This window comes from Gopherus flavomarginatus, chromosome 3, assembly GCF_025201925.1.
Source record: "Gopherus flavomarginatus isolate rGopFla2 chromosome 3, rGopFla2.mat.asm, whole genome shotgun sequence".
In the NCBI taxonomy this organism is placed as follows: Eukaryota; Metazoa; Chordata; order Testudines; family Testudinidae; genus Gopherus; species Gopherus flavomarginatus.
Window position 1 is genome coordinate 44,959,329 of NC_066619.1, and position 13,434 is coordinate 44,972,762.

The 13,434-nt window shown below is 45.4% G+C and overlaps 2 protein-coding genes across 2 annotated transcripts in view; both read right to left on the reverse strand.

The window, feature by feature from the left end:
• The window catches only part of LOC127047924 (cardiomyopathy-associated protein 5-like), a 478,816-nt gene that overhangs the window by 265,342 nt on the left and 200,040 nt on the right, over nucleotides 1–13,434 (reverse strand). The gene's annotated exons all lie outside the window — the stretch shown is intronic.
• THBS4 (thrombospondin 4) overlaps nucleotides 1–13,434 on the reverse strand; it is a 67,717-nt gene that overhangs the window by 11,994 nt on the left and 42,289 nt on the right. Inside the window, exons 13-15 of the mRNA XM_050946904.1 lie at nucleotides 4,957–5,116; nucleotides 2,888–3,006; nucleotides 2,060–2,112 (exon numbers count right to left, since the gene is read on the reverse strand). Coding sequence (XP_050802861.1) covers nucleotides 2,060–2,112; nucleotides 2,888–3,006; nucleotides 4,957–5,116 — 332 coding nt within the window. The remainder of the gene's footprint in view (nucleotides 1–2,059; nucleotides 2,113–2,887; nucleotides 3,007–4,956; nucleotides 5,117–13,434) is intronic.

Below are 13,434 nucleotides of genomic sequence, written 5' to 3' on the forward strand. Positions count from 1 at the left end.
TGTGTTATGTAGGGGTAGGAGGTGTTGCAAACTCAAGGCATTCCAGCAATGTTTTTTCCCAGTACCTTTTGGCCTAGAGTAGACAGAGTCACAGTGAAGTGCAGTGAGAGTAGGAGTAGCAGCAACGTTTATCAGTGAACAGTCATGACTTGTCTTCACTGCTAAAAAAGGTGACTTTTTGTCTCTGGATAACAAACGTGTGTGAGGTACCCTGAGGTAAAACCACAGTAGAGATAAGGCACTTTAGATTTACCTCAAGGTAAACTAGGTGAGCTCAATCCCAGTTGAGGATACAGTGCTGTCACTTAGGTCTGGTCTACACCTGACCTAGCTACATTGCTTAGGGCTGTGAAAAATGTCATGCCTTGAGTGCTGTACATGGGCAGTGGGTATTATAGGCTGGGGGAGACTGAGCCTCCCCAAAAAGCCTGGTGTGGCCCCACTCATACTCCGCCCCCTGGTCCCCTTCCTGCAGTTCCTGCTCTTCTGTGCCCCTGGCTTGTTGGAGCTGGGGGACTGTCTCTGTGACTCCAGGCGGCTGGCGCTGGGGCCACACTGCGCTGCCTGCCTGGTGCTCTGCGCACTAGAACGGTGCCGTGCGCCAGCCTGGTGCTCTGGGGCTGGGGATGCTTGGGCAGCCTGGAGCTGGGATGGTGGGGGCTGGTGGCCCTGAGGGTGTTTCTCTGTGCTCCTGTGCAGCTGGGGGAGGCAGAAGGGAGGGGCTGGGGACTAGCCTCCCCCATCGGCCAGTTCACCGACTGCCCGTGGTGCTGTAGTTAACGTGAGCAAACCCCTGGTGTAGATGCAGCTAGGTCAATGGGAGAAAGCTTCCCTTGACCTAGTTACTGCCTCTCAGAGAGGTGGATTAACTACACTGACAGAAAAGCCCCTTCTGTGGATGCGGGAAGCATTTACATTACGGTGCTACACCTGCACATCTGCAGTGCTGTAGCTATGTCACTGTAGCAGCTGTAGCATAGCTATAACCTGTCTTTACCTCATGGAAAAACTACAGTGCCTTGTCTCCACTGTGTTTTTACCCTAGGATAGCTTGTGTAATAGCTACCCCAAGACAGAAAACACACCTTTTTAGTAGTGAAAGCAAAGTCTCATTCTCTTTGGAGTGAAGCTTCACTCCATGATAAAGCTAATCCCCATACATGAGGATAGATGATGGTAGGGTAATTTCAAGAAATCCTTAGTGCAGACCCGGCCTCAGTGGTTTCCACTGTGCATCCCTAAGGGATTTAATCACTTCCCCTTTTCTCTGCTTTCAGGAGGGGCAAGTAGTAGTTGCCTTTTCCTTGTGGAAAGAGGAGTAAAATATAATCCTGTAATATTGGTTTTGCTGGAGCTGCTCTCATTATGGAGTAAAAGTGAATGCAGCTGGTCTTGTGACAGTTGCTGCCTTTGGGAGAAAAGAAATGGCATTTCATGGATTCCCCAGCACACCCTCAGCTGCTGCTGCTTCACCTAGTATCTGCAAGGGATAAAGAGAGACCTTACTACCACTCCTATGCTAAAGTGAAAGGGGCATTTTTTCAGGTAGGTCCTTGCTTTTTACAATGAAACGTTGTTATAGTGAACTCTTGTGTGTTTAGTGGGGAAAACTCCTCACCCTAAAATTGTTTGCATGGTTTTGGTTTTGATTTTGATATGTGTCTATTTGATAATATAAGCTCTGTGTGGACCTCGCCAGTTTTGCTTCTATGGAATCAGCTATGAATCATATCATGTACCTGTGTTCTATGCCTTTTTTTGGACCTGAACTGGTGATATGTGCATGGGAGAAAGTGGAAGGGAGGGGGATGTTTTACCTACTGTAATAGCAACAGTAACTGATGACTATGGCTATGAATGATCGTTATTTCAAAAGATAATTTTATGTAATGAAAACGAAGTATGTTCTTACTGGGCAGGAAGTACTGAAAATAACCTAGGGCTGAACTGAGTCCTGGTGGGAGTGTGGGTGCAACTCTACTGAATTGGGTGGAATTAGACTAGCTTATGCCAGGGTTAAATTTAACCCAGTATTGATATTAGATAGGGGGTACTGTACCTGTCTTGGTTAGTGTCACAAGAATCTCCAATCAGGTCATTGTCAATATCTGACTGCAAACAGAAACAGAGGAAGTTGTAGTATTTACTGCTGAGAGAATATTTAAATGACAGTACTATGTTGGCAGGATCAGTTCTTTTTATAAAATCTTCTGGTTATGTGGGTGATCCAAAAAAGAAAATCTATTTAACAAGGGCAGAAAAACAACCTAGTATTAAATTGGGCGGTACTAGTTTCTGGGGTTCTAGCTGAAGGAATTAAAAAGAAGTTGCCTGAGATACTGAAAATGAATAAACCCTCATTTTCCAGAAGAGATTTCCCTCATATGTAACTTAAAAATAAGCCTACACAGGTGAACAAAATGTTACACAACTGAACAAACAAATATAGCAGGTCTATTCTGTTTTACTCAGTGCCTGAGTCTGTGGTGATATGGTTTTTTGTCTGAATAAGAAAATCAGGATTTGACCCTAATGGAAGAAAAAATATATGTAATGAACTTGTACTCCCAATGGAGTCTTCCCACTGACTTTTATAGGATTGGGGTTTGGCCCACCACAGATGGGATATGTTGCAGCATATTGATCAGAGGAGGTGCACATTGAGACATGCATAGTGTGAAAAAGCACCTATCTGTTCCTATTTCCAGTCTCCTTTTCCAAACTCAAGCTTTCAAAGTTTCAGAAGTTTTTTCTACATATCCTTTAACAAAATGGGAGCTGATCTCTTGCAGCTCCAATTGTGTCCTGCTACAGTTATGTGGTGCTCACGGTCACTTTTTCACTGAGTGCTTGTGGTATCCTACAGATTTTTCTTCCCCTCACTAACCTGGTTGGGGTTGCTGATAGTGGGGCAGCTGTCACAAGCATCACCAACACCGTCGTTATCCCCGTCCTTTTGGTCCCGATTGGGAATCCTCTGACAATTGTCCAAAAGGTTCTTAATACCTGGAAAAATCGTCGCTATTAGTCAAAATTATTCCCTAGGTTTCCAAATGTGTGTATTTTCCAAATGCATCTGTTTATGTATTTTCACAGAATACAGCATTGCTGTTCAGCCATCACCAATGCCTGAAGCAGTTCACTTGGGGCACAGTGTGTGATTTCATCATAAACAGCAAATCTGTTTTTGTTTCCGTGTTAATCAAGGTTAGGAGCATCTCACAAAAGACATTGCCTTGCATTCCATTTTCCTGCACACCTCACTGTGTTCTGTCCCCATACCGCATAGTTTGTATCACGTGACATTTCATCCCTATTATTATATTTAAGGTGACTTGATTTTCTCCCAAGCCCCACGCAGTAATGAGAATAAAATCTTGCATGACAGAGATCTCTTGGGCATTCAGGCAGGAGGCAGTCAGTTGTGCTAGGATGTAGTTGGACCTGTGGATTATTGTGAAGAGGTTTGGGGTGTTTTGCTGTTAGTATTGATAGTCCATTAAAATGTTCAACAGCCTTTTAATTATATGGATTATTGTGGCGTTTAACTGTTACACGGTGCCTGGGTCTTGGGGTGGAGCAAACCCCCCAGTATTTACATACAATGGTTGCAACTAGGAGTTGCTTGCAGAGGTGGAATGTGTGATCTCTGACCAAACTCACATGAGAAGATGTGTTTGATGTCATCCCCAAATTTGCTGCATTTTAGTCTAAGGCTTGGTTACACTTGCAAGTTAGAGTGCATTAAATCAGCTCCGGGCGCCATAACTTCTGAGGGGTCCACACCGGCAAGGCACTTAGAGTGCCTTGACCCTGCAGCTGGAGCGCTCCTGGTAATCCACCTCTACAAGAAGCATAGATCTTGCTGCACCCTGGCTGGAGCGCCGGGGTGTCAGTGTGGATGACGTGTTGCATTACTGTGCTGTGATTGGCCTTCACAAACATTCCATAATCCCCTGAAGTCATGTGCACACTCTGGTCATTTTTTAGAACCTGGCTGCAGGCATGTGGAGATCCCCTTTCAAAGCTCTGTTTCGACAGCCAGCATGCTTATCTGCTCCCCAACAAAGCAAAACATTACTGTGGAATCCTGTTGCTGCAGAGGCAGGCTTTTTTGTGTGTGCATGTGTGAGAGAGAGAGAGAGAGAGAGAGAAGCGGGGGGTGGGGGCTGATGTCAGGGGTTTTCGCCTTCCTCCTGCCACTGTCTGAACTTACAAGACAGCATGCTGACACACTCTTTGCCTACCAAAACACACTGTCTCTCCCCCTACATACACACAACACACTTCATCCCCTCCATCTGAAGTGTGTACAGTGTGAACACTTGGCAGCACCTTCCCTGCTGTGGTCTCTAAGCGCTGGTTTAACTCCCAGTGCTCTACATCTGCAAGTGTAGCTATGCCCTGAGTTGCTGCTGCTGTTGGAATTCATAGTTCTCACACTCTGCAGTATTATAGGTTAGTTAGAACTATTCTTGCAACACATTTTGTGTCCTTTACTGCAGCCATGCTAACTGCAAGGAGGGAAACAGTCAAAATTGCTGAGTTTTACACAGTATTGCTGGGTTACCTCATCACTGCTGGAAACTAGAACTAAAGTATTCAGCCTTAGAGATGCCTAATAGCTGGTGACAAATATCCTCTCTAAGGCTATACCTACACTACAGGACACACACAATACTAGTGTATGTCATTCAGAGATGTGAATAAACCACCCACCGAGCGACAAGTTACACTGACATGAGCACTGGACAGCATTATGTTTGCGGGAGAACTGCTGCTTGCAGGGGCTGGAGTAGTTAAGCCAAGGGCCTGTCTGTTTAGAGCGGCTACATTAGAGAGTTTACAGTGGTGCAGCTTGTGCAGCCGCGCCACTGTGAACACTCTAGTGTAGCTGTGCCGTAACACTCAGCATATGCTGGGTGATTTTAAAGAATTAAGTGAAGATTTATCAACCATCTCCATCCATGTCGTCATCACAGGCGTCTCCTTTCCCATCACCATCTGTGTCCCTCTGGTCATTATTCAAGACTGTGCGACAGTTGTCACAAGCATCTCCAAAAATATCTTGATCACTGTTCCTCTGGTTAAGGTTTGGCACCAATACACAGTTATCCTAAGCGGGAGACAAACACAAATTCCCTTCTGTTAGGATTATTTGACTCCAGTAAGAATTTAACTCTCATTTATACACTGTAAACGCTTTTGCAGATGGAAATATATTATTATAAATAGCTTGGCATTCTATGTGATCAATAAATCAGGACCAGATTTCACTGGTCCTATACCAACTTCCAGTTTTTATATACAGTGTGTGTGGATGAGAGGTATTACTGTCCAGTGTGCATACGGGTTTGTTCATAACAGTCATTTTTGGTTGTCACTTCACATGGGTCCATTTAAACAGTCTGCCTTGATATGCCAGTTCTCTTATTTAATGTGTTCTATTTCAGGGTCTGCATTTCAGGATGCACGCTGCTTCAATCCATTAGGACAGTGGCTTTCAACCTGTGGTCTGTGGACCCGGGGGGGTCTGCAGATTGTCTAAGATTTCGAAAGGAGTTTGCAGCTTCATTTGAAATTTTTTAGGAGTCCACAAATGAAAAAAGGTTGAAAAGTACTGCATTAGGAGAAAAGCCAGCTCCCCCTACTGGTATATCCCCAAACCAAGACTCTGCCTGGCAATTTGACTTTTTCACCCAGAAGAGCGTGAATTCCAGATTTAATATGTTTTCTAATTTGGTATTAATTCCACAAGGGGGGACATTGACAAGGAGGCAGCACTTTCCTCTTCTGTGCATCCCTCCTGAACACCTGGGTTCTCATCCCCTCTTCACCCAGAGATGGACAGGACAATAAGGCGTTAATTTACAGTATCAGCTGTGTATTATTGTTAGTGCAGGTTCAGGACTGTGAAGGTGCCAAAGCAATTCCACAGTTAGCACTACATTAGGATTTTTATTTAAAGCAAGAATTACATTTTTTGTTGTGATGTTGCACTCCATATGACTATATTCACACTCATTAGCATATTTTCATAAAATATAACTGGAATATGCTTCATGCAAAAGGTCTCTTGTAAGGTATCCTTACAAAGCTTATAATCTACTGAGTGTGGTCATCCAATTTGTATAAATGTATCATTCTTGTATCTGAAACTAGAAATATGAAATATAACTGAGGTCCTATTGTAATTATGCAAAGTGTGGGCCATTAATGGTGATTTAGAATCTTGATGGCTCCCATCAACTAGGACAATTGACTGTAGATGGCTCTGTTTAGTTGCAAGGCGTCCTGTGAGTCAGGCTGGGAAGAATGAAGGCTTGGGGTCTCACAGGACATGTGACCATGTCACCTGGTACTGGAATCCATCTTAAACCTAGTGCTTTTCCATTTAGAAGGAGAGGTGGGGAACCAGAGACAAAAGATTCCTGCCTTGTGCAAAAGATATACAAATGTGTGGAACAGAACAAATTGGGTTGCAGTCATGAGAAATCCCCTAGCTGCCACCTGAGCTGGAACAAGGACTGTGCCAGGGGACAGGATTGGGCCCAGACTAGAAAGGAGTCTAGTCTGTGAAAGAAGTTTATTGGAACATCTGAGGGTCAGATTTCATCTGTAATCAGTTTCTTACTGTATTAGGCTTAGACTTGCATGGTTTTGTCTTATTTTGCTTGGTAATTTACTTTGTCTGTTATTACTTGGAACCACTTAAATCCTAATTTTTTATATTTAATAAAATCACTTTTTACTTATTAATTAACCCAGAGCAAATAATTAATACCTGGGGGAGCAAACAGCTGTGCATATCTCTCTATCAGTGTTATAGAGGGCGAACAATTTACCCTGTAAGCTTTATACAGAGTAAAATGGATTTATCTGGGGTTTGGACCCCATTGGGAACTGGGTATCTGGGTGCTGGAGATAGAAGCACTTCTTAAGCTGTTTTCAGTTAAGCCTGTAGCTTCTGGGGGACATGGTTCAGACCTGGGTCTGTGTTTGCAGCAGGCTAGCATGTCTGGCTCAACAAGACAGGGTACTGAAGTCCAGAGCTGCCAGAGAAAACGGGCTCAGAGGTAATCTCAGCACATCAGGTGGCAGTCCCAAGAGGGTTTTTGTGACCCAACCCGTCACATTTATTATGCACCAATAACACAGTGAATTGTCCCAAACTGACAGCACTTACTCTCTGAGAACCTCACCTGATTCAAAGCACTTTGAAATCACTGGAAAGGCTCCCGTTAACTGCTGTCAGCTTTGGACCAGGCCCTGAATAGAGACTGAATTCTCACGCCAAACTATTCATTATTTGAGTTACAATAACTCATAAATGGGCTTCTAAATTCTTTTTCTGAGGATGAGACTAACTTTATTGCCACTCCTCTAACAAATAAGCTCCTAGGTGTTTTTGAGATTTTAAAATTGTTTTGCTATAACAAAATCTGAGACATGGGCTACTTGCATTGTTAATTTTTAATTTAATTAACATTGTTAATATATCTGCCTATAATTAAGGGGTGTCAACCCCACACAGGACTGGAAAGGGTTAAGGTGGCCAGGTAGGCCTATTAACTCCACAGGCTGCACCTGGAGAAAGAGCCAGGGAGTTGATTGCAAGCAGGTTCAGCTGTGCAGTAACAGGCAGGGCCTATCAAGCCAGAAAGTTGGCACCGGACAGGGACTGCTGCTGGCAATGGGGTTGCCAGGTGTCCGATTTTTGACCGGAATGCCTGGTCAAAAAGGGGCCTGGTGGTTCTGGTCAGCATCGCTGACGGGGCTGTTAAAAGTCCCATTGGTGGTGCTGCCTGGCTAAGGCAGGCTATTCCCTACCTGTCCTAGCACCACCCGGAATAGAGGGCAGGCTGGGGTTCCCTACCCACCACTGGGGAAATGGCACTGGTGGGGCAGTGAACTGAAAGTGCTGGGATCACTGGGAGTGACAGAGACTTGGAAGGCCTATACCCTGAAGTTGGGAATGCTGCGTGACCTGGACAGAGGGCTGACTCATGAAGAGGATCCTGCAGCTCCTGAAGCAAGATAGGGGTTGCAGACCAGAGAGAAAGATGGAGTGACAGTGTACAACCATGGGAAGGGGTGTTGACCTTGTGAGCTAATCCCCAGAGCAGCCAGGAAGAGGCACCAGACAAGTGGTGAATGGTGGACTCTGTGACACTGCTATTGGATGGACGGATGCTACAGAATCTAAGCTTTAATTTAAATAAAAACAAGAGTGCCTAGCTCTCATGGTTGTTCAAGAAACCCTTGAAAAAATGAACACGTAAATAAATGCAGAGTTGTCTTCCTCAGTATGTGGACAGCCTGTAACAATAGTTTTGGGAGGTGAGACCTGCCCAATTGATGAAAATGGAACGTTTATGTCTGAAACATAGAAGTGAAAATTTCAATGTCAACATTAACTATTTCACTGCTGACACAAGGTGCGTGAGGCAATATCTTTTTATTTGACCATCTTCTGTTGGTGAGAGAGAGAAGCTTTCAAGCTACACAGAGCTCTTCTTCAGGTCTGGGAAAGATACTCAGTGTCAGAGCTAAGAACAGGATGGAGCAGATTGTTTAGCATAAGTAGTTAACACGTATTCTTAGTCATAGCACAAAAAGTGGGGCTAGTGCAGGGGTAGGCAAATTTTTTTGGCTTAAAGGCAGCATTGGGTTTCGGAAATTGTATGGAGGGCGGGTTAGGGGAGGAGGTTGTGGCCCAGCTCCCACCTCCATCTGCCCCCACCCCCGGACTCCTGCCTCATCCAACCCCCCCGCCCATTTCCTGATGCCACCCCCACTCTCTGCCCCCGCCGCCTCCAACCCCTCCTCTCATTCCTGATGGGCCCCCTGAGACCTCTGCCCCATACAACCACTCCTTCTGTCTTCTGAACCTCTGCTCCTGACTGCCACCCACCGGCCCATCCAACCCCCCCGTCTCATTCCTGACTGCCCCCCCCGGGATCCCTGCCCCATCCAACCATCCCTTCTTCCTGTCCCCTGACTGCTCCCCGCCAGCCCATCCAACCCCCCCTCCTTCCTGACTGCCCTGACCCCTATCCACACACCCCCAAACTCCCCTGCCCTCTATCCAACCCCCCTGCTCCCTGCCCCCTTACCGTGCTGCCTGGAGCACCGGTGCCTGGCTGCACTACAGCCGCGCCGCCCGGCTGGAGCCAGCCACGCCATCACCAGCGCGCAGCACAAAACACTGGGTCAGGCCAGGCTCTGCAGCTATGCCGCCTCAGAAGCTTGCAGCCCCACCGTCCAGAGCATTGCACTGGCAGCAGTGTGAGCTGAGGCTGTGGAGGAGAGGGAACAGCAGGGGAGGAGCCAGGGGCTAGCCTCCAGGGCCAGGAGCTCAGGGGCCAGGCAGGAGGGTCCTGCAGGCCGGATGTGGCCCGCGGGCCGTAGTTTGCCCACCTCTGGGCTAGTGGATTTGTAATAAGCCATAAATCCAATGATTTTTTGTGTCTAGCAAAGTTTTCATGAATTTAAGATCCCAGGCTTGTCTTTTGAAAGTGTTGTGCAGGTTCCTTTGTGTATCTTGGGAAGCATGTTAAAGGTCACTGGGGTGGGTTCGTGGGAGTGAGTTTGTAGAGTTTCTCTTGGAATTGTTTGGGGAAGGATTTGATTATACCCTTAAGTTCCTGGGTAAATTATGGTGTGGGGCCTTCTCTGAGTTCTCCGTAGCAGTGGTTCTGAAAACTGGTCCACCGCTTGTTCAGGGAAAGCCCCTGGTGGGCCGGGCCGGTTTGTTTACCTGCCACGTCCACAGGTTTGCTGCTCCAGGCCAGTGGGGGCAGTGGGAAGCAGCAGCCAGCACATCCCTCGGCCCGCGCTGCTTCCAGCTGCCCCCACTGGCTTGGAGTGGCGAACCGCGGCCAGTGGGAGCCGTGATCAGCCGAACCTCTGGACCCAGCAGGTAAACAAACCAGCCCGGCCCACCAGGGGCTTTTCCTGAACAAATGGTGGACCAGCTTTCAGAACCACTGCTCTATAGTACATTGTGTCAGAGAGATGTCGGTTGGCCTGACCTTTTATTTAGCTGTGACGCTCTTAGTACCCTTCCCAGACCTGAAGAAGAGCTCTGTGAAAGTTTGAAAGCTTGTCTCTCTCACCAATTGAAGTTGGTCCAGTAAAAGATATTACCTCACCCACCTTGTCTCTCTAACATCCTGGTACCAACCACTGCTACCCCAATACTGCAAACAACAATGGAAGAGATTTAATTACATGGTCACACAGTATTTTTTCCACTGGAAATTTGTCATTAAATTATTATTATAATTTTAATGACATTAACTTACTAGTAATGTAGCATCACAAAAATGAGGAGATTAGTTAAATAAAAATTAAAGGGTACAGTTCCAAAAGTGAAATCTCTGCAAGCTGCATGGAAACTTTTTCAAGACACCATAACAGAGGCTCATCTTAAATGTATACCCCAAATTAAAAAACATAGTAAGAGAACCAAAAAAAACTCACCGTGGCTAAACAACAAAGTAAAAGAAGCAGTGAGAGGTAAAAAGGTATCCTTTAAAAAGTGGAAGTTAAATCCTAGTGAGGAAAATAGAAAGGAGCATAAACACTAGCAAATGAAGTATAAAAATACAATTAGGAAGGCCAAAAAAGAATTTGAGGAACAGTTAGCCAAAGGCTCAAAAAGTAATAGCAAATTTTTTTAAGTACATCAGAAGCAGGAAGCCTGCTAAACAACCAGTGGGGCCACTGGATGATCAAGATACTAAAGGAGCACTCAAGAATGACAAGGCCATTGTAGAGAAACTAAATGAATTCTTTGCATCGGTCTTCATGGCTGAAGATATGAGGGAGATTCCCAAACCTGAGCCATTCTTTTTAGGTGACAGATCTGAGGAAGCAAGCAAAGAATCTTGTGGCACCTTATAGACTAACAGACATTTTTGGAGCATGAGCTTTCGTGGGTGAATACCCACTTCGTCAGATGCATGTATTGGAAATTTCCAGGGGCATGTATATATATGCAAGCAAGCTAGAGATAACGAGGTTAGTTCAATCAGGGAGGATGAGGCCCTGTTCTAGCAGTTGAGGTGTGAAAACCAAGGGAGGAGAAACTGGTTTTGTAGTTGGCAAGCCATTCACAGTCTTTGTTTAATCCTGAGCTGATGGTGTCAAATTTGCAGATGAACTGAAGCTCAGCAGTTTCTCTTTGAAGTCTGGTCCTGAAGTTTTTTTGCTGCAGGATGGCCACCCTAAGGTCTGCTATAGTGTGGCCAGGGAGGTTGAAGTGTTCTCCTACAGGTTTTTGTATATTGCCATTCCTAATATCTGATTTGTGTCCATTTATCCTTTTCCGTAGCGACTGTCCAGTTTGGCCGATGTACATAGCAGAGGGGCATTGCTGGCATATGATGGCATATATTACATTGGTGGATGAGCAGGTGAATGAACCGGTGATGGTATGGCTGATCTGGTTAGGTCCTATGATGGTGTTGCTGGCGTAGATATGTGGGCAGAGCTGGCATCGAGGTTTGTTGCATGGATTGGTTCCTGAGCTAGAGTTACTATGGTGCGGTATGCAGTTACTGGTGAGAATATGTTTCAGGTTGGCAGGTTGTCTGTGGGCGAGGACTGGCCTGCCACCCAAGGCCTGTGAAAGTGTGGGATCATTGTCCAGGATGGGTTGTAGATCCCTGATGATGCGTTGGAGGGGTTTTAGCTGGAGACTGTATGTGATGGCTAGTGGAGTCCTGTTGGTTTCTTTCTTGAGTTTGTCTTGCAGTAGGAGGCTTCTGGGTACACGTCTGGCTCTGTTGATCTGTTTCCTTATTTCATCGTGCGGGTATTGTAGTTTTGAGAATGCTTGGTGGAGATTTTGTAGGTGTTGGTCTCTGTCTGAGGGGTTAGAGCAGATGCAGTTGTACCTCAGTGCTTGGCTGTAGACAATGGATCGTGCGATGTGCCCAGGATGGAAGCTGGAGGCATGAAGGTAGGCATAGCGGTCGGCAGGTTTTCGGTATAGGGTGGTGTTAATGTGACCATCATTTATTTGCACCGTGGTGTCTAGGAAGTGGACCTCCCATGTAGATTGGTCCAGGCTGAGGCTGATGGTGGGGTAGAAGCTGTTGAAATCGTGGTGGAATTTTTCCAGAGTCTCCTTCCCATGGGTCCAGATGATGAAGATGTCATCAATGTAGCGTAGGTAGAGAAGGGGTGTGAGTGGATGAGACCTGAGGAAGTGTTGTTCCAGGTCGGCCATAAAAATATTGGCATATTGTGGGGCCATGTGGGTGCCCATAGCGGTGCCACTGATCTGGAGATATATATTGTCATCAAATTTGAAATAGTTGTGTGTGAGGGTAAAGGCACAGAGCTCAGCAGCCAGTTGTGCTGTGGCATCATCAGGGATACTATTCCTGACAGCTTGTATTCCATCTGTGTGTGGGATGTTTGAGTAGAGAGCCTCAACATCCATGGCAGCTAGGATGGTGTTCTCTGGAAGGTCACCAATGCATTGTAGTTTCCTCAGAAAATCTGAGATCTGAGGAACTGTCCCAGACTGAGGTATCATTAGAGCAGGTTGTGGAACAAATTGATAAATTAAACAGCAATAAGTCACCAGAACCAGATGGTATTCACCCAAGAGTTCTGAAGGAACTCAAATGTGAAATTGCAGAACTACTAACTGTAGTCTGTAACTTATCATTTAAATCAGCTTCTGTACCAGATGACTGGAGGATAGCTAATGTGATGCCAATTTTTAAAATGGGCTCCAGAGGTGATCCCAGCAATTACAGGCCTGTAAGCCTGACTTCAGTAACAGGCAAAAGGTTGAAACTATAATAAAGAACAATATTGTCAGACATATAGATGAACATAATTTGTTGAGGAAGAGTCAACAAGGTTTTAGTAAAGGGAAATCATGCCTCACCAATCTACTAGAATTCTTTAAGGGGAGTCAACAAGCATGTAGAACAAGAGGATCCAGTGGATATAGTGTACTTAGATTTTCATAAAGTCTTTGACAAGGTCCCTCACCAAAGGCTCTTATGCAAAGTAAGCTGCCATGGGATAAGAGGGAAGGTGCTCTCATGGATTGGTAACTGGTTAAAAGATGAGGAAACAAATAATAGGTATAAATGGTCAGTTTTCAGAATGGAGAGAGGTAAATAGTGGTGTCCCGCAGCTGTCTGTTCTGGGACCAGTCCTATTCAACATATTCATAAATGATCTGGAAAAAGAGGTAGACAGTGCAATGGCAAAATTTTCAGATGATACAAAATTACTAAAAACAGTTAAGACCTAGGCAGACTGCAAAGAGCTACAAAAGGATCTCTCAAAACTGGGTGATTGGGCAACAAAATGATGGATGAAATGTAATGTTGATAAATGCAAAATAATGCACATTAGAAAGCATAATCCCAACTATACATATAAAATGATGGGGTCTAAATT